General features: G+C 43.4%; 1 protein-coding gene across 1 annotated transcript in view; it reads left to right on the top strand.

Annotated features, from left to right (window-relative positions):
- LOC311226918 (uncharacterized protein) overlaps positions 1-22,031 on the top strand; it is a 34,645-nt gene extending 12,614 nt beyond the window's left edge. The window contains exons 2-5 of the mRNA XM_084312384.1: positions 8,038-8,228; positions 9,440-9,654; positions 16,637-17,648; positions 19,826-22,031. Coding sequence (XP_084168510.1) covers positions 8,144-8,228; positions 9,440-9,654; positions 16,637-17,648; positions 19,826-19,899 — 1,386 coding nt within the window. The 5' untranslated portion in view covers positions 8,038-8,143 and the 3' untranslated portion in view covers positions 19,900-22,031. The remainder of the gene's footprint in view (positions 1-8,037; positions 8,229-9,439; positions 9,655-16,636; positions 17,649-19,825) is intronic.
- The last annotated feature ends 513 nt before the right edge of the window (positions 22,032-22,544 follow it).

Genomic DNA, 22,544 nt, shown 5'->3' with positions numbered 1-22,544 from the left:
TTGGGTTTTTACAGTACAGTACAGCTCAATACACACAATTGTTCAGGGGATGCAGACCAGAGAAAGACTTTCGTCTTGTTTACATCGGGGTCCCCCATTTTCAATTCATCATAACATATATGACATACATGACATTAGGGCTGCAACTAATGACTATTTTGGTAGTCGACTAATAAAAAATTTAAACAAATATATATAATTTTTTTTTTTTTTTTTTTTGCACTACCTATCTTTGTGAAAGTGGCTTCTCAGCTCTGGTCCAGCTGAAGACAGAGCAGAGGAACAGATTGGACATTGAGCATGAGTCATGACCTCAGAGTTGCTTTGTCTACCATCACCCCAGACTTTGAGACTCTTGTCAGGACCAAACAACATCCCCAGTTATCCCATTAGTTCCCCCAAACTTACTGTTGGTCTGTTATGTTAAGCTAAGAAGTCTTCAGCTGGCTGGACAAAGATCAGCTGGCTGGACAAAGATAGATAGTGCATATTTGTTAACGACTAATCGACGCAACAATTCCTCGTCGACGATTTTTTAATCGTTGCAGCCCTACATGACATACAGATATACAGTACTGTTACATCTAGATATTTATGACATCAGAAAAGAGAGACTCACTCTAACTGGATGAGGTAGGAAACTCTGCTGTGGTTTAAAAGATACAGACTGAGATTATCAATTACAGTAGTAGCAGTAATCTCTCTATCTCGTCTCTTTCTGTCTCTCTCTGTCTCGTCTCTTTCTCTCTCTCTCTGTCTTGTCTCTTTCTGTCTCTCTGTCTCGTCTCTTTCTGTCTTTCTCTCTCTGTCTCGTCTCTTTCTGTCTCTCTCTGTCTCGTCTCTTTCTGTCTCGTCTCTTTCTCTCTCTCTCTGTCTCTCTATGTCTCGTCTCTCTCTGTCTCGTCTCTTTCTGTCTTTCTCTCTCTGTCTCGTCTCTTTCTGTCTCTCTGTCTCGTCTCTTTCTGTCTCGTCTCTTTCTCTCTCTCTCTCTCTCTCTATGTCTCGTCTCTCTCTGTCTCGTCTCTTTCTGTCTCTGTCTCGTCTCTTTCTGTCTCTCTCTCTGTCTCGTCTCTCTCTGTCTCGTCTCTCTCTGTCTCTCTCTCTCTGTCTCTCTCTCTGTCTCTCTATATGGGTAACGCATGTATTCCCGGTAACCTGCCCCATTTCTAAGCCATATAACCCAGGACGTTATACGAACAACATTAAAATCTTTTCTCATGTCAAGAATGATTGTTATAGATCCCAAATAATTCACCTTTAAAAAAATAATCATGTAATGAGGGATGGCGGACCTCTAAAGTTGACCTAAGTTACCGGGAATACCAATTCACTATCTCCTCCAATTTAAGAGAATTAAAATGTTTTGGTTGTTTTGTAGGGATATCATCATCATGTAACAATACCATAGTTCTCCCCGAGTCAGGGTTCGAAATTAACGGGGGCTCGGGGCAAAATGCCCTTGAAAATGGACAAAATGCCCCCGAATATCAGTTAAGGGGGGCAGAAAATGCCCCCGACAGTTTACTAATTATATATATAATTATATATATGATCTACAGTGCGAGCATTTCCCTTGTATTTGGCCCTAATAATATGTGTGTGCGCCACCCGGAAAAATCATTTACTCGAGACGAGTGACGATTACAAAACAGCTCCGCTGTTATAATAGTCCCACATTACACAAGGCGCATAAACGTCCAATCACAGTAGCGCCCGAAAACAAAGTCACGGTACCGGCTTAGGCAAGTTATACATTCAGAATCAGACAACGCAAAAAAATCAGCCAGCCATGAAGCCCATTCATTTTTATTTTGAGCAAAAGAGAGACGAGGAGAAAGAGAGGAATCCGGCTGACATGGCTTTTGAAGTGATATTCGCACGTGTTTTTGCGGGTCCAGTCCCCACGGTATGTTGACAGAATTCGCAAAACACCTTATCGACTGAAGCATAAAAGTCATTAGGATACTGCTCTGCTCTGAATTTAGGGCTTAGTGGGGAATTTCTTCCGACGTTAACGTTAACGACGCACCGAAGCAGCTAGACCATTTCTCCGTGTTGTGTGTAACACGCAGCGGTCCCCGCCTCCTCCCTCCTTGCAACAAACGTTCCACCCAAAAACGGAATTTCTATTTCATAATGAATTAAATAATTGTATAAAGAATTTTCAATGTTCTGTCATCTAATAATATATTCCATTACCTTTCCTATCTGTATCAAAGTCAAAATGTTGGTATCATAACAACACTACAACATACAAAAGCAGCTTGACAACCGATATCCTTTGCGTTTGATTGATTGAAAACTTTATTAACAGATTGCAGAATGGGTACAATACAGTACAGCTCAATACACACAAGTTAAGGGGATGCAGACCAGAGAAAGACTTTCGTCTTGTTTACATCAGGGTCCCCCATTTTCAATTCATAGTGTGCACACGCACAGTATAATAATGCATGAGATAAATAGTTAATAAACTCTGTGTTACTTGAACAATTTTCACTGTGCTCCTAAATTTCTTTGTGTGCTCCTACATTTTTATTTAGATTTTATTTATTAACATTTTATTTAGGAGCACATGTGCTCCTTGGGAAAAAGGTTAGCGTAGAGCCCTATATATGGAGACATTAACATTACATTATCAAACATAGGGACGAAGACTGTAAAAAAAAGTGTCAACAATGTTTTATAATCCTTATGTTAATTTTCATCATAAAAATTCAGTGCCCCCGAAATACAAAAAAAAGCCCCCGAAAATCAATTAAGGGGGGCAAAAAAAGCCCTTGAAAAAAAATGTTAATTTCTAACCCTGCCCCGAGTTATCTCAAGAGAATTCAAATTTAGCTGAATCTGAAGGAAAAATCCGGGTATGGGATATGAGTCAACATAGTTCCTGGCCTTCAATTGATAACAAACATAAAAGGCTTAATTTTCATGGCAGATGCATGATATGTTTTGGGCATGATCTTGGCACCCCAATGAACAACCAAAATGAGTTTCGTCTTTTGTTGCCAATTATTTTAGGAGATAATTACGTTTCACATTGATCCCAGGTTACCGCGAATACCTATCCTCACAATTCCAGATAAACACTTAAATCTCCTATTTTACTAAAGATTGGTGAGATTTTATTTTTGGAAATCATAACAGCAATAATAAGGGTTAGGTGTAAACCAGAATTACTAGAATGTGTTGTGTTTTGTCTGTTAAAATGAGCAAAAACAAGGAAAGGGTATTCCCAGTAACTTAACAAACAAGTGCAAAAAATACAGTTCTAGAACAAGTATTTAAATGTTTTCTATATTCAAGAAAGTGGAAAGGAACCCAACATTTTCAATTGTCTGCACACAATCGTTGTTTTGTTATTCCAAGATGGCATTTGAACTGAATTTTGGAAAAAACAGGTATTCCTGGGCCCTCATTCATCAACGTGTTCTACGCACAGATTTGTGCTTACCCTGTGCGTACGATCATTTCTAAGCAAAGAGTGGGATTCATCAATTTCAACTTGAACTTGACTCCGTGCTTACGTCTACGCACAGGTCAGAGCACACTTAGCTGACGCCCAGTGGTAGAATATATTATTACAACAAGGAAATGAGCTTCTGTGCATAATAACACTGGCATGTTCTGTACGAACCGTAGTTCATTATAGTTCATTGTAAAATAGCAACAGTAGTGTAATTATGGTCAAAACCCTATAAATAGCATTTGGAATAATAGATCTTTCTCTCAGAATGAATGCAGCATGGTTTATATAGCGTTATCGGAATATACGGGGTGTAGGCTACTGACTGACTGCGCTCCGCGTAGCTTGATTGATTGATTGATTGAAAAGTTTATTAACAGATTGCAGAATGGGTACAGTACAGTACAGCTCAGTACATACAATTGTTAATTGGGGATGCAGACCAGAGAAAGACTTTCGTCTTGTTTACATCAGGGTCCCCCATTTTCAATTCATCATAAATCATAAAGCTCAACTCGTTATTATTTTGCGCAGAAACACGGGAACGTTTTGATTATATTTAAAAGGCTTTACGTTAAACGAAACAAGTGGAATTTCGAAGCTGTAAGCAGAATACAAGTCATATGAATATAGTGTTCTTCCCCCTTTTTACTGTATAAGAAAGAATAGAAAACGCATTGCAATGACACCAGATAGTGGACAGACTATGTATATGATGGGATTCAAGTTCGCGTTTTTGTTGATCATAGGCATGCTGTCAGAGTATGATATCTTAATCAAACATTCTAGAACATTTGTCGTCACAGATCATGTCCTAATAGAACATAGGCTATGGCATGGATTGTGATATTGTGTGGACTGTTATTATTACTGTACCGGTACCACCCATTGTGACAACAGCCTTGTGAGTCCCGCACACAAACATGATGGAATTCAAGTTCATGTATTGAAAGGCAGGCTACATCATACATGCAGTGAGATTCATTGTTCTTGTATATGCTCTCGTATTATTGTTTATATAGGCTACCCAATACTGACATCAAAATAGATTGTAGTATGCCTCTAGAAATCATATGCAGCAGGTAGAAAATTGACGGGAGATCCATCGCGATTTGGAATAAAATTGAGGAGAACTTTAATCCCTGGGTATTAATCAAACAACACGGGAAAAGGCAGTCATATTCCAGCGCGGTATTTATTAGTGTTTGCGCTGCCCAGGCAGCAATGGTTAATAGATATCATATCCGACATCACCGTAAGTGTACACGTCTGTCAGCCTGTCTCATGACACGCTTCCCTCGGCTTAGTCCATTTTTCCACATTTCATGGGTGTATTCCATTACCGTATATGGTTAATCGGGGCGTTTCTGGTATGCAAATACTTAAAACAGTGCACAAGCTCAAACGTAGGATCAGTCATATTCATCATGACAGGTGTGCGTAGAACCTGCGTACGCACGTGTGATGAATCCCGACTTTCCTGTGCGTACACTCATTCTAAATTCTGTGCTTACGTGTGGAAATAGAACATGTTCTACGCACACGTTGATGAATGAGGGCCCTGGTCACCTGAGTTAGGGTTCACCACCATGCAGGGTTCGAAATTAACGGGGGCTTGGGGCAAAATGCCCTCGAAAATTGACCAAATGCCCTCGAAAATCAGTTAAGGGGGGCAAAAAAAGCCCCCGACAGTTTACTAATTATATATATAATTATATATATGCTCTACAGTGCGAGCATTTCCCTCGTATTGCCCCTAATATGTGTGTGTGCAAACCGGAAAAATCATTTACTTGCAGTGTGCGAGACAGACGAGTGATTGTGAAGATTACAAAACAGCTCCGCTGTTAATAGTTCAGATTGAAACTGGACTGAAATTCAGTTTTTGGGTGGAATGTTTGTTCCAAGGAGGAGGGAGGCGGGGCCCGCTGCGTGTGACAGGCACTTGAGAGGTGCTGCGAACACAGAGAGAGCGCTCTGCTCTCATCAAGCATTACACTGCTATCTTAACGTTAGCAAGCTAAGCATCTGCATAGCGCGACCTGTGTAACGTTAAGTAACTTGTGTTCGGCGGGGAAAGACCATTCCATTTGTAACACAACTCCAAAAGAATAACATCCAAATCCGATCCCGATGCGCATTTCCTTCATTCCACAGCGCTGAGCGCGCAACGTATTTCATTGATCGATCTGGCCAGAGCCTATACTCACAAACGTTGCGTGTGTGGGGTTTTTCATCAATTTGAAACAAGCCTCTTGACTGTTGGAATTAGGGATGTTAAAAATAAAATATCTAATAATATTATTCAATATTAGACATTCATTGATCCAGAGGCAACCGGTTATTATATCAAGACAACAACACAACTTGTCCTCACTCAGGGACAATAATATTTAATCTATTTAGATAGAGTATGTATGTATTATTTACAGATAATTGAAGGTACCTCAAAACATGAAACCAAGCCATGATGTCACACATCGTGTGCGTGTGTGTGTGTTACTTGAACAATTGTCACTGTGCTCCTAAATTTCTGTGTGCTCCTAAATTTGTATTTAGATTTTATTTATTAACATTTTATTTAGGAGCACATGTGCTCCTTGGGAAAAAGGTTAGCGTAGAGCCCTATATATGGAGACATTAACATTACGTTATCAAACATAGGGACGAAGACTGTAAAAAAAAGTGTCAAGAATGTTTTATAATCTTTATGTTAATTTTCATTATAAAAATGTTGTGCCCCCGAAATACAAAAAAAGCCCCCGAAAAGCAATTAAGGGGGGGCAAAAAAAGCCCTTGAAAAAAAATGTTAATTTCTAACCCTGCCACCATGCCCCTAGTCAGTCTACACCACCACCATGCCCCTAGTTAGTCTACACCACCACCATGCCCCTAGTCAGTCTACACCAACCTGCGCCTAGTCAGTCTACACCACCATGCCCCTAGTCAGTCTACACCAACCTGCGCCTAGTCAGTCTACACCACCACTATGCCCCTAGTCAGTCTACACCACCACCATGCCCCTAGTCAGTCTACACCACCACCATGCCCCTAGTCAGTCTACACCACCACCATGCCCCTAGTCAGTCTACACCACCACCATGCCCCTAGTCAGTCTACACCACCACCATGCCCCTAGTCAGTCTACACCACCATGCCCCTAGTCAGTCTACACCACCACCATGCCCCTAGTCAGTCTACACCACCACCATGCCCCTAGTCAGTCTACACCACCACCATGCCCCTAGTCAGTCTACACCACCATGCCCCTAGTCAGTCTACACCAACCTGCCCCTAGTCAGTCTACACCACCATGCCCCTAGTCAGTCTACACCACCATCATGCCCCTGGTCAGTCTACACCACCATGCCCTGGTCAGTCTACATCACCATGCCCCTAGTCAGTCTACACCACCATGCCCCTAGTCAGTCTACACCACCATGCCCCTAGTCAGTCTACACCACCACCATGCCCCTAGTCAGTCTACACCACCATGCCCCTAGTCAGTCTACACCACCACCATGCCCCTAGTCAGTCTACACCACCATGCCCCTAGTCAGTCTACACCACCATGCCCCTAGTCAGTCTACACCACCATGCCCCTAGTCAGTCTACACCACCATGCCCCTAGTCAGTCTACACTACACCACCATGCCCCTAGTCAGTACACCACCATGCCCCTAGTCAGTCTACACCAACCTGCCCCTAGTCAGTCTACACCACCATGCCCCAAGTCAGTCTACACCACCATGCCCCTAGTCAGTCTACACCACCATGCCCCTAGTCAGTCTACACCACCATGCCCCTAGTCAGTCTACACCAACCTGCCCCTAGTCAGTCTACACCACCACCATGCTCCTAGTCAGTCTACACCACCACCATGCCCCTAGTCAGTCTACACCACCACCATGCCCCTAGTCAGTCTACACCACCACCATGCCCCTAGTCAGTCTACACCACTACCATGCCCCTAGTCAGTCTACACCACCACCATGCCCCTAGTCAGTCTACACCACCACCATGCTCCTAGTCAGTCTACACCACCACCATGCCCCTAGTCAGTCTACACAACCATGCCACCATTCTATTATATATGCTAGCCTACCCCTGATAATATTAATACATTTAATTAATGTGTTAGCTTGTAGCTAACGGCCTGGGCCTCCATGTTGTGTTGTTAGCTTGTAGCGTGTAGCTAACGGCCTGGGCCTCCATGATGTGTTGTTAGCTTGTAGCTAACGGCCTGGGCCTCCATGATGTGTTAGCTTCAATTAATTAATTACCGGAATACATATAAGTTACCGTGAATACCTATATGGTAATAGTATTCCTGGTAACCTCTCCTTTTCACAAGTCACCGGAATACATATCAATATCTAAAGTTACCGTGAATACCTATCAGGTTACGGGAATACCTATTTAGGTAACCAAGAATACCTAGGTATTCTCGGTTACCCATAGGTTACGGGAATACCTTTCTCCAGTTACCGGGAATGCTTTACAGATATCTCTCTCTTTCTCTTTCTCTTTCTCTTTCTCTCTCTCTCTCTCTCTCTCTCTCTCTCTCTCAGGTATGTGAACTGTGCCCGTTACGAGGAGGAACAGAACCTAGTAGCGTTCCAACACCGTGGACAGATTTTCTACCGGTCTTGGTGTTGTGTCGCTCCAGGAGAGGAGATGCTGGTCTGGTACGGAGATGAGCACGCCGCACAACTGGGCATCATCTTCGATGAACTTTGTCACAATAAGAGTTCTACTGAAGGTAATCTGTATGTGTGCATGTACTTATCCTTACGTCTATTCATCTGATTTGGGGTGTAACACATCAGAGATCTGTAAATCACATGATTCCTTTGCCAGTCTGGAATAATATAGACCCCACCAACAAAGATCCTCCTGTCCGTCGTAGTTGTATTGATTCATTACACAATAATTTCCATTAGGGATGCCCGATCGATCGGCCACCGATCGTTATCGGCCGATACTCAGTATAAATATGCAATCTGTGAATTCCGATAATTAGTCATATTCGCCGATAGCGGAAACCGATCAAGCGAAGCTCTCACTCGCTGTCTGTCTCAGACACACACGACCTGCAAACTGCCGCTGCTCCTCCTCCCTAGCCCCGCCCGCCCCCGTGTAGAGTTTGTAAACAAAGAGGTGCGGCTCCTCTGCTCGAGTCTGTAGTGCACTGCATTCGACCTGCGCTAACGTTAGCTACCTAGCTATCGTTACTGTTTAAACAAAATTACCCAGTCAACTATTCACGTTTAGTAGGCATTGTCTAACGGTATTTAGCCGGCTAGCTACCGATAGCTCCTGATATCAACAAATGATCCAGAAAGTCTAGTAGTTCATGTTCATACCTCAGTTAGCTTGCGTTAGCTGACGTTCGTTTACTGTTCAAAACGAAATGTCCCATTGAACTAAAGTTCTGTCTTAACGTCATCTAGCCGGCTAGCAGTAGCTACAGATAGCTCTTGATATCAATGTCTTATAACATTGATTTAATGCGTATTCGAGCTGAGGGCTTGCTGAATGTGAAATGACCAAAGCACTTAACGTTACCAATGGGGTCCCGCTGCAGCGCCGGAGAATCCTTTTTGGAGCTGGGCTACTAGAGTACACACAGACAGTGGAGCTGTTTGCAGATAGTGAGCATTTTGACTTGTTGCGTGGTGGCGATGTCTCGCAGATAATACAAGTACAAGTCTAATTATATAATATATATATTTTATAAAAAAAAAAAAAAAAAAAACTTTTTATATAAAATACATTTTAATTTCTTTTTAATCAAAAACAATCGGTATCGGATCGGTATCGGCCGATATGGCTCACGACGATCGGTGATCGGTATCGGTGGCAAAAAACGTGATCGGGGCATCCCTAATTTCCATTACTCATCTGACTTCGCTCCTAATCTGCTCTGTCTGTCTCCATATCCCTGTATCTCTCTCTCTCTCTCGCTCTCAGGAGTGAAGACCCAGTCTCCAGTATTTCCATGTCCTGCGTGTGAGTACAGCTACACCTCTGAGATCTTCCTCCACACGCACCTGAAGAGGATACATACTGATCTGTACTTCCAGCTGTTGAGAAGTGGACAGATCCGCACAGAGAGGTTCCTCCCCTCCACAGCCTCTCAACCAGGCACTTCCTCTGGGACCCCGTCTGCCCCGCCCCCCTGCCAGGTAATTAAATGAAAGGTCATTAGTCAATGTTTGTTTCATCCTGTTTGGAGCACCAGGTATGTGGGGTTTACAACACAGGACAATACTACCATGACTAGAAATCTGACTAGTTTACCAGTATAACAACTGTTACGACCCTGGCTCAAAGGGAAGCAACATTAGTGCACACAGACATCTGGTCTGTGTTTAAACCAAAAGACTATTCTAATTACGATAACTAGCTCAAACTAAAGATCAAGAATGGTGGAAAGTGAAGAGACTCTGTTTCCACAATCTCTTCTAGCAACAGTCACCCTGCATGTGTGATTGAGGAAGTGGCTTTAAGCCCGCCAGGCAGGTGTCCAATTAGCAGCAATCAGCCAATTAGCAATCACCTGCATGCACAGTGACACAGGAGTAACCACGATCATGGTATATAACATCTCCCCCACCAAAATGGTTGCCCATGAGGCAACCACTACACATCAAACACCCAAACAAAAAAATATTGTGACCCATTAATTGTCAGGGCCACTACCACAACAGCGCTAACGGGCCGGCCCCTGTCGAACACGAAATTCACCCTTGTCGAATGCTCCCCACTGTGGAACATTCGACAATGCTGTTTAAAACAAAAAACAACACTGTCCCGACTCGGGCAAGCGAGACCTCACAAAAGGTTCCTCCACTGCGGTATATGGCTGGAGTGGGGCAGGCTCATCCTCCAGCGTCGTAAGGCTTAGGACCCCATCGACAAACCAAGACCTTATCACATATGAGCTCCATTTCAACAGGCCTCTCCACCGATACCGACCTGTCAAAAAGAGACTGCAAACCAGAATCAATATGAGAGCTAATAGTCCAGTCATTATAGGCCAGAATTAGGCTAAACCTAGGACAAATTGCAACATTAGCAAACTCAACTGATTTTGTATCCTCAATATGTCTTTAGTGAGAGAGAAAAAAAGTCCCAAGGAATCCCATCATGGGAAATGTGTTTTTTTTCAATGTTTTGTTACCCCTATAGTCCAGTCATTATAGGCCAGAATTAGGCTAAACCTAGGACAAATTGCAACATTAGCAAACTCAACTGATTTTGTATCCTCAATATGTCTTTAGTGAGAGAAAAAAAGTCCCAAGGAATCCCAATGTACTTGATTGCTGGCAGGATCACTGACGACACTGTCTTTCAGAGATTGTGACGCGTTCAAATTTTGAGGTAGCTCAAAAGTAAAGATACCATTTGATTCTAGACAACCTCGGGTTTCCAATGAGACCAACCATGTCATGTTACCTCATTGGAAAGGGGGCTACATACCTAATTATTCAAAGTTAAGACGATTTTTTGGGGAGGGAAATATGGCCATCACCATTTTTCAAATGGTCCCTTCTTGGCCTTCTACCTCAATATATGTTAATGGAAATGGGTTACATGGGTACCTACAAGCCTCCCCTATACAGACATACCAAATTTATGTTAAGCCCATGTAGTTTTGTGCAAGAATCATGTAGTGTTTTGCATGCTGTACAAATATGTAGTTTCCGCCTATTATAAAAGCCCCCATCTCCATGGACCTATCCCCACGGACATAAACCCTTGAGCCCCATCCTCGTGGACTGAGCTCCACAGAGCCTATCTACTAATATTCCAAGAAGAAAAAAATGTCTTTATCAAATGTTTTGATTAGTTCTGGCGTGTATGCTAATTGGTGCATATCAAATATGATAATGTGTGATTTGCATGAGTAAACAGAATAATTCAATGTAGTTGTGATTGACTTTTTTTCTTGTCTTTGTGTGTGTAATCAGCTTGTGAGTTTTTATAGTGATATCTAAAAGTAAAATTTTCACCACTATGTTATAACAGGCATTTTTCGATATGAATATATATAGGTCGTTTTCAAAACTTTCCCATGATGGGATTCCTTGGGACTTTTTTTCCCTCTAAGGACATAATGAGGATACAAAATCAGTTGAGTTTGCTACTGTTGCAATTTGTCCTAGGTTTTTTCATATAATGACTGGACTATAAGCTCACTGCGCTCAACAGGACAGAACACAGAAAAACTAAAATCATAGTTCTCTGATACCACCACAGCGCCCATATCCATTCCTCCTGGCACTGGCAGTTCAGGATACTGCAAACCGTGAACATCCAGAGTACAGCCCCACCGTCCCTGGAACATGGCAATACATCAGTCACAAAAGCGTCTGGAATACCATCCAAAATGGCGTCACACAAAATAACATTGTCATGATCAAAATGGTTGCCACTCATCAGACCAGGTCGTGAAGGCGGCTCCTGCTGTACAGGACACAGGTAACTAGGTTGACTAGCATACCTAATGCCTGGCAGAGAGTCAGTGTGGACACGTGAATCAATATCAGAATCATCAACTGACATACTGGGATCATCCCTGCCCACAAGTGAAACATCATGAATAATAGAGCTACTGTGGGAAGGCTGGCAGCCTAAGCCAGGCCTTATAGCCTCTTCAACTAGAACGGTGTCGCATGAATCAACAACATCTCTCATAGCATCCTTCCCACACTCGTCCTCCAATTTGTCCGTGGCCTCAGCCACCGTACAGGCTGGGAAGACCTTGAGACACTGCGCTGCCAGATCATCTCTTGCCACATGCATATCCGGCACGCATGTCACCTTCGGTTCCACCACTGGGCCTGACACAAAGGCACAATCAAGAAAATCATTATGCAGAGGTACATCCACAGTGTGCATTCCAAAATTCTCAACAGGGTCACTTTTCAATTCAACAAAGAATGTGTCACTAAGTGTAATGTCACAAGTTGAAGTATCAACAACATCACTTTTGTCCTTTGATATTGCCCGTGTCACAGCACACACAGGGAACACTCCTGGATGTTCCTGTGCCAGCTCATCAGGGACCTCAGAAACCACAGGGATGGGAATTACAACTGGAGTAGCCAGCACTTTGTCACCAGCCAAGTCATTCCCTAGAATGAAGGACATACCTCTTATGGGAATGTGAGAACATACCCCCATGACAACATTGCCTCCTGATAATAAGGGAGAGTTGAGTGTGACCTCATGCAAAGGTGCATCCACAAAGCCTCCTCCAAAGCCTTGAACAACGGCACCGGAACGCAATGAAGACTTTTCTGAAAACGGCAAAATCCCCTCCAGAATGAGGGACTGAAAAGCTCCTGTATCCCTCCATATTGTTATAACCTGCTTTGACCCTAGGGCATCAGTCAGGGAAACAAAGCCATTCATCATAAATCTTGAGGAGCCCTCAAGCTCTTTGTCCACACCTTTGATACTCATCACCCTCTAACGTCGGCATAGGTGTTCTGCATACGGTTTTTACCAGAGCCACAGTTTTGACATTTTTCTGTTCAAGCACAGGGCACCCAGCAACGATATGACCAGGCTCCTTACAGTAGAAACATAATCCCCTCTGGGAATGCACTAGCAGAACCACCATGCCTAGGAGGTGAAGTAAACTGACCAGCAGACACAGGTTTAGGGAAACGGCCACCCTGAAAAGGACGCCTACCCCTGGACTCAACGCGGTATTCCTCCACAAATACGGACTTGTGTGTCAACACAAACTCATCAGCCAAGACAGCAGCGTCGCCTATCTTCAACACCTTACGCTCGTTTAGTTGAGTGGAAACAGTATCAGGAACACATCTTTTAAATTCCTCTAGGAGAATCAATGTCCAAGCTGCTCTCTTGACTCTGCTTTCTGAGAGGTGCACCATCTGTCAAACAGGTTCTCCTTCTCTTTTCCAAATTCAACATACGACTGTCCCTCCGACCTGCGATAGCCTCTAAAACGCTGACGATAGGCCTCAGGGACTAACTCATAAGCCCTCAATATGGAAGCTTTAACAAGCTCATAGTCAGCACTTTGTTCAAGGGACAGAGCAGTATACGCCTCCTGTGCCTTACCAACAAGAACACACTGCAGCAGCAGCGTCCAGGCCGTATCAGGCCACTTCAACGTGGTTGCCACCCGTTCAAAAAGGGGAAAATACCTATCCACATCCTTCTCAAAAAAAGGAGGCACCATCCTAATATTTTTGCCGACATCAAAACCGGAACGCGACTCTGAAGGCAGAGAACCCGCCTGCAAGGCAGCATGCTTAAATTCAAGCTCCTTCAGCGCACAATCGTGCTCTCTCTCCTCTCCTCTTGTTGTAGCTGTTTTTCCTTAAGCTCACGCTCTCTCTCATCTCTCCTCTCTTGTTGTAGCTGTTTTTCCTTAAGCTCACGCTCTTGTTCCCTAAGCTCACACTCTTGTTGCTGCTGCTGTTCCCTAAGCTCACGCTCTTGTTGTAGCTGCTTTTCCCTAAATGCTAACTCCCTAGGCCCCCAATCGATGGCAACACCTTCCGCCACGCCAGAGAGTTGTGGAGACACCTCAGACAAAAGAGGCTCATCCACCGTTGCCACAATCACCTGCTCCTCAATGAGTATAGCCCTCAAAGTCCCCAAGGCAGTCGTTTTTAACCGCTTCTCACTGGCAGTAAGCTCCACATTGTAGTGCACAGCAAGCTTCAGAAGCTGCTCTTTGGAAAACGTTCCCAACATCTCGTCAGAAGGGTTCTCAACAAAATCCTTAATGGTAGCCATCCTCCCTGTACCAGCGCCACAAACTACTCACTTTAGAGTTACAAAAAGCTGCCAAAAGCACCCTAGCATACACACAAGTTACCTGAAGAACCACTAAAGAACCACTGAAGAACCACTGAAGAAACACTAAAGAACCACTGAAGAACCATGAAAGAACCACTGAAGCACCACTGAAGCACCACTGAAGCACCCCTTGTTAGTGTTAACATGCTAATGCTAATACTAATTAGGGCTGGGCGATATGACGATATTATATAAATATCGGGTACAGTTAATTAACGATACACTTTTTAAACATATCGTGGATATCGTGATGTTTTGCCCAAGAGGATTGTGTCGTGTCAATCTGGTCCACACGTTGAAACTTTTGAACAGCGCCGCCCCACACACACACTACTGCATCAAAGTTACTACTTATGATAACAAAGGCATTCGTTTTGTGGCATTAACGTTATATAGTTACACGTTCACAATAACATCAGCGTATTTACATAGCAATGTCCGAGGTCGACCTAGATATAGCAAGCATTAGTCGTTCATATCTCAGCCCGTGCTGACTCAGTTGTGCCCATTCTGCGGTCTGTTAATAACGTTTTCAATCAGACAGATGTATGGAAAGGCTTTTATTATAACATCCGTTGCAGTAAAATCATTATGCCTCCAGTCGTTTAGTCATCCTGCGGAGCTAAAAGCTAAACGTCGGCCGCGGGGAGCTACCGCTACCATTGTTGTTGTCATTGAGCTCTCCAATGGCGGAAGTAAAGAATTAATACGCGCTTGCCGATTGGTGCTAAGAACAGCAGGGCGGGTGCAAGCGGTGTGACGTAATTGGCAGACTCGACTGTCAATCAAAATGATTCTGTTTGCCGTCTGAATGAATGAAAACGTTATTAACAGATTGCAGCATGGGTACAATACAGTACAGCTCAATACAACAACAGTGGACTGGAGGATGCAGACCAGAGAAAGACTTTAGTCTTGTTTACATCAGGGTCCCCCATTTTCAATTCATCATATTTCATATCTAAATCATATAATATCTCATTGCTAAATATATTCAATATATAATCTAATAATCCAATAATCTAAATCTAATATATAATATAAAAATGCTAAATGCATGGGTATTTTATTTTGTCTTTAACACTTTGGCTGCCATGGGTTAAATTCATTATCAACCGTAGGTTGCCGGCTCTATTTGTCTATAGAGAAAGTCCCCTTCTTTGCAGGGCTATAACTTTTTAAATTCTATTGCTACATTGCCATTATTAGGGCCCATTCAAAGTCCTATATGTATTGTTCATTGTGTAGCAACGTTAAACTTTTTCATTCACATATTCATAGTAAAGTATGGTCTAATGTATAAGTATGTTTTCATCTCTTTCTGCAGCTTTCTCCAGAACGTGATCTATAGCCCCAAATACATTATATTGATGATGCAATACAGTTTTATGGCAATCAGCGCGATATAAAAAATTCCAACTAGACGTACTTCTAGAAGTTACTACACGTCATCTGATGTTGACCGGATGGGCTAGGGGGTGTTTATAATTCCGTGGGCAGCGTTATACCAATCATCTAATGTGGGTCAAATGTTGATAATAGCAGTTAGTATCGAAGACGGTAACTTTACACGCTAAAACTCACCCCAGTCTCCGCGCGCCGTTGGGCGATCATCGTAGAGTAGAAATTTTATCATTATGGGATGTAGATTTACCCGGTCCATCTCCAGCTTGTATAATGGTATATACGTCCAAATCATGTTGTTTATCGAGTTATTGGCAATCGATCGCTATGTAGTGTGACGAGCCAGAGTCCCGGGACATGTACCGAGTGCCCGGAAGTAATTTGGCCGTCCAGCACAACCTCTACGGCACTTCCTGTTAAGCGATTGCGCCGATCGGCCACCAGATGGCGCTCCTGAACCGCCAGAGAGCTCAGTGGGTCCTCCTGGTGGATCTCAGGCCAGCGGAGGGGACATATGAATCCGATCCCAGATTTTTGAAATATTGATATTAAAGACGCTGTAAAGCGTCTTCGGCAACTTGAGCATGGCCGGGAATGACCTGTTTAAGCGTTTCCCGGCACCCAAAGTGTTAATGTTAGCTTGCAAACTCATACTGTCTTGGTAAGCCTCAATGAATTGTTTGGGGAAAAAAAGAAAAACATCGTGATGCGTATCGTGTATCGCCGAAAGGTCAGAAAATATCGTGATATCATATTTAGGCCATATCGCCCAGCCCTAATACTAATAACTATAAGGAGAGCAGTCAGCTTTCGTGCCTGTATTCTGACCCCTCCTTGTTTTCTGCTCCAAGCAGTCTGACCCCTCCTTGTTTTCTGCTCCTAGCATTTCTGACCCCTCCTTGTTTTCTGTTCCAGCTGACTCACACGGGAGAGAAGCCCCACCAGTGTGAAGAGTGTGGGAGGTGCTTCAGTAGATATGACGACTTAAAGCAACACCAGCTGACCCACACGGGAGAGAAGCCCCACCTGTGTGAAGAGTGTGGGAGGGGCTTCAGTCAGTTACATGGCCTGAAGCAACACCTGCTGACTCACACAGGAGAGAAGCCCCACCAGTGTGAAGAGTGTGGGAAGAGCTTCAGTCTATTGGGTAACTTAAAGGAACACCAGAGGACTCACACGGGAGAGAAGCCCTACCAGTGTGAGCAGTGTGAGACGAGCTTCAGTTTGTTATTTAGCCTGAAGCAACACGTGCTGACTCACACAGGAGAGAAGCCCCACCAGTGTGAAGAGTGTGAGAAGAGCTTCAGTAGATATGACAGCTTAAAGAAACACCGGCTGACTCACACAGGAGAGAAGTCCCACCAGTGTGGCCAGTGTGAGAAGAGCTTCAGTAGATATGACACCTTAAAGGACCACCTGGTGACTCACAACGGAGAGAAGCCCCACCAGTGTGAGCAGTGTGGGAGGGGCTTCAGTAGATATGAAAGCTTAAGGGACCACCTGCTGACTCACACGGGAGAGAAGCCCCACCGGTGTAAGCAGTGTGGCAGGGGCTTCAGTCAGTTATCTAGCGTGAAGAAACACCGGCTGACTCACACAGGAGAGAAGCCCCATCACTGCCAACAGTGTGGGAGGGGCTTCAGTCAGTTATGTCACTTAAAGCAACACCAGAGGACTCACACGGGAGAGAGGCCCCACCGGTGTGCGCAGTGTGGGAAGGGCTTCAGTGAGTTATCCAGCCTCAAGGTCCACCGGAGGACCCACACAGGAGAGAAGCCCTACCACTGCCAACAGTGTGGGAGGAGCTTCAGTGTGTTAGCTAACCTGAAGAAACACCTGCTGACTCACACAAGGAAGCCCCACCAGTGTGAGCAGTGTGGGAGGAGCTTCAGCCATCCTACCAGACTGAAGAAACACAAGTGTGAAGGTGAGCACTCACACCTCTAGGTTGTGTATATGTATATATATATATCAGAATCATATTTAAAGGATAACTCCAACATTTTGGGGAATTAGCTTATTTAACATCTTCCCTGGAGTTAGACAAGAAGATACATACCTTTTTTGTCTCTGTGCATGCATTAGGCTTAGGGAACAGACGCTCCGTTAGCATAGCTTAGCTTCATCACTGGAAGTGAAGCAGGACAGTACCCTGACGTTCCCTACAGGTTTGTTGATATTCTCATTCCTTCAAAGGATCTGAACCGATTGAAGTTTATGGATACCATGACTTAAAATCCTCTTACCTTGACGATTAAAAGCCTCCCCAATTTAGAAAACAGTAGTCCAATGGCTGGTATTGATAATATACTACTAACTACTGGACGCTCGGAGCTAACCGGAGCTAACGCAGAACACGATGTGTAAAGCAAATATAATTACTTCCTTTCTGGGGTTTTCAAAATAAAAGTGCGACGTTTATAGCAGCGGAAAACGTTTATTTTGTACATTATCTAACGTTAACACGAACCTAAACTAGGGCTGGGCGATATGGCCTAAATATGATATCACGATATTTTCTGACGTTTCGGCGATACACGATACACATCACGATGTTTTTCTTTTTTTCCCCAAACAATTCATTATGAGGCTTACCAAGACAGTATTTGAGTTTGCAAGCTAACATTAAAGACAAAATAAAATACCCATGCATTTAGCATTTTTATATTATATATTAGATTTAGATTATTGGATTATTAGATTATATATTGCATATATTTAGCAATGAGATATTATATGATTTATATATGAAATATGATGAATTGAAAATGGGGGACCCTGATGTAAACAAGACGAAAGTCTTTCTCTGGTCTGAATCCTCCAGTCCACTGTTGACTGTTGTTGTATTGAGCTGTACTGTATTGTACCCATGCTGCAATCTGTTAATAACGTTTTCATTCATCAGACGGCAAACAGAATCAAAAGGTATGTATCTTCTTGTCTAACTCCAGGGAAGATGTTAAATAAGCTAATTTCCCAAAATGTTGGAGTTATCCTTTAAGACTTTTTAAGGCCTAAAATTCTGATTCAATTTAAGACTTTAGGACCCTGCAGAAACCCTGCATAAAAGCCGTTCCTAAAGGCCGTGTTCCAACCGTTTGACTAGTGCCGTCTTGAATGGTGCTGTGGTCATGTGCTCCTGTCTTCCCAGCCAGCAGGCACGGTAGGCAGGGTTTGCACAAGGTCCTTGAAGTGCTTAAAGTGCTTGATGATTTTTATTTTTTTTAAAGTCAAGGCCTGGAATTCCTTGAAAACAGCCCATTTTTTAACAAGGTGCTTAAAAAGTCCTTGAAATTCAAACAACCATTCGCATTGAACGTTTTGTTCACCCATGATAAAAAAAAATTAATAAATCTAAATTTTTTTTTATTTAATTGTCGGAAATTGGTTTTAAGCCATACATTTTGGATCAGATATTTTTTTCTACAAAAAACAGCATTTAAAAGTTAATTGAATAGAATTTTTTAAATGCTATCCGGCTGCAAGCTAGCCTAGCTTAGCACAAGAGAATAGAAGCAGATACTGACCATTGGCCTAGCATAAAACTCAGTGCGAGGTGTTTTGGCCAACAGCTGGGCTAGTTGGTCCATATCTGCTTCCATTCATTTGTGCTAAGCTAGGCTAGCTTGCAGCCGGATAGCTTTCTACCGAACGCACAGAGAGGAAATGTATATCTATCTTCTTGTCTGACTGGAGCAGACGGTAAGCGCATTTCCTATAATGTTGGCGTGTTCCTTTAATATGCATGACATGTAGCCTATTAACCATTCAAAGGGCATTTCCTGTTTCATGTCTACTAAAATGGTAAATAGTTGCATTTATATAACAGTTTTTTTATCCAAAGCGCTTTACGATTAGTTCCTCACATTTTACCCGTTCACTCACACGTTCACACACCGATGGTGGAGGCGACCGCGCAAGGTGCCAACCTGCTCATCGGGTTAGTTAGGGGTTAAGTGTCTTGCTCAAGGACACTTCGACACGCTGCCCGGGAGGAGCGGGAATCGAATCGTGAACCTCCGGATCTACCTCCTGAGCCACTGTCGCTCACTCACCTGGCTTCTGTGTGTGTTTGTGTTTGTGTGTGTGTTTGTGTGCGTCCAGGACGTGGACCTGAGGAAGACTGTGGACCCAGAGCACCAGGATCCAGCGGGCCTACAGCCACTACTTCCACCTGACCACCAGGGGGCCTACAGCCTCTACTTCCACCTGACCACCAGGGGGCGTACAGCCTCTACTTCCACCTGACCACCAGGGGGCGTACAGCCTCTACTTCCACCTGACCAACAGGGGGCGTACAGCCTCTACTTCCACCTGACCACCAGGGGGCGTACAGCCACTACTTCCACCTGACCACCAGGGGGTGTACAGCCTCTACTTCCACCTGACCCGGTCTCGTGTCATGAGTTCTCCCGGCGGGTTTCGTCTCCTGTGAGCTCCCACTCTGAAGAATCTGGAACCCGCGGCACTATTCCAGATGTGCTCAACTGCACAAGTCCGTGGGTCCGTGAGAACTAAAGCACCGGTGGGCTTTGCCACACAGTCTAGCACCACCTCAATTCACCCAGTATGTGAGAAGGGTTTTGCTCCAACACCCTCTGTGAACGTTCCCAGCGCTGCTCCGGCCTGATAAGGTGGGAGTCCTACAGGCACGGGGTGGATATGAATATCCCCTCGGAGCTCCATAAAGAAGGGTCTTATTAAACTGGCCTAAGCCCCCCTGAGTTGAGCTCTTTCTGCCAATCAAAGCAGTCGTCGAGAGGGACTTATCTTGTACCTTAATGTCAGATATTAACTTGGCTTGTAGAGGCGATTAAGGAACGTCCAGGTGATCCCCTGCCGGTGTTTACTCACAGCAAACTCAACAACAGCCCGATGACCCCGGCCATGTGTCCAGATACACAGTACATTTTGCAGAGTAAATTTTACTCAAACTGTGTAACATTTTACTCAAACTGAGTAACATTTTACTCAAAATGAGTAAAATTTACTCTGCGAAATTTACTGTGTAAGGACTCTGGTGAACTGCACGCTGTTATTTTTTTTCATGATCTTGCTATTATGTGGCTGGAGGGAGACTCAAAACCAAAGAGGATAGTAGTGAGTTCACTATACAATGATATCCAAGAGATGGCATCCCCATCACTGGACCGTATCAGGGAGTCATGGGGTAAGGATATGGGACTTGAAATCCCTGACGATTCTTGGCAATTGGCAATTAAAAGAATGCATTAATCATCTGTCTGCATGAGACATGGATTACTCCAATGCAAGGTATTTCATAGACTACAAGAGCAGACTTGCCGAGATCTACCCGGATGTGGATCCGACCTGCCCCAGGTGCCATCAGGCTCCAGCCACTCTCTGCCATATGTTCTGGTCATGCCCATCACTATTCCGATTCTGGCTTTCTGTTTTTGAAACCTTTTCCTTCATGTGTGACAGGGAGATCAGCCCCAACCACTTGGTTGCAGTTTTTGGAGTGCTCCCTGGCGAAATTAGGGTATCTGTCGCTCAATCAGATGCTGTGGCCTTCTCCTCTTTGTTGGCTAGACGCCTTATCTTGCTTAATTGGAAGTCAGCCATTCCTCCATCACATCGACGCTGGGTCGAAGATGTGATGGCACACCTAAAACTTGAAGAGACTTAAATACTCCACCAGGGGCTCTACCCAGAAATTCTTCCAAAGTTTGGCAGCCATTTTTGGATTATTTTAATCTAAAATTCCCGGCTGAGGATGCTTAGGCATAAGACGGTGATTTATTAGATAGGCAATTTCTATATGGCAAGTGACAATCTGTATAAGAACAATGCAATTTTCCTGTATTTTTATTATTTTTATTTTTCTCTTTTTGTCTATTTTATTTTTCATTTATTTTAGGTATTGTGCGGTTATATGTAGTAATCTAAAATTCCCGGCTGAGGATGCTTAGGCATAAGACGGTGATTTATTAGATAGGCAATTTCTATATGGCAAGTGACAACCTGTATAAGAACAATGCAATTTTCTTTTATTATTATTATTATAATTTTTTTCTCTTTTTTTCTTTTATTTTTCATTTATTTTAGGTATTGTGCGGTTATATGTAGTAATCTAAAATTCCCGGCTGAGGATGCTTAGGCATAAGACGGTGATTTATTAGATAGGCAATTTCTATATGGCAAGTGACAACCTGTATAAGAACAATGCAATTTTCTTTTATTATTATTATTTTTTTCTCTTTTTCTTTTATTTTTCATTTATTTTAGGTATTGTGCGGTTATATGTAGTCATGTATTGTATGTATGTTTGTACGTATGTATATAATGTTGTTGAACCTTTAAAAAACCAATAAAAACAATTTAAATAAATAATGATCTTGCTATATGTGAGGAAAGTATAATGGCACAAAAAATATAATAAGTAAGGGATGACGAGGTCATTGTCGCAAAATAATTGACTGACGCGGAGTTCTGGAACAACGAGGCGCAGCCGAGGTGTTCTAAATGCAGTGAATGTCAATTATTTTGCGACAATGACCGAGTATAGCTATACATTATCCCGCTTATTACATGGCTAACTTACTAACAATATACCTAATTGATTTTACACCATCGACAAGACGAGATCAAATGCAGACGCAGTTCTGTGGCTCCTCTGTCATCGCCAGCAGGTGTGGACTTGATTGAACCTGATGTAGTGCAGCTGTGCGAGATAAAGCTGGGAACGAGGTTGCTCTGTTGCCCCTAACAGCGGTCATTATTGCGCCGTTGCCCATAGCAGCGGTCAATTATCGAGAAATAATTGACCGCTGCTAGGGGTAACGGAGCGCTATTGACCAAT

This window comes from Notolepis coatsorum (assembly GCF_963971535.1).
Source record: "Notolepis coatsorum genome assembly, chromosome: 4".
Lineage (NCBI taxonomy): Eukaryota > Metazoa > Chordata > Actinopteri > Aulopiformes > Paralepididae > Notolepis > Notolepis coatsorum.
This window is presented reverse-complemented; position numbering and strand designations above follow the sequence as displayed.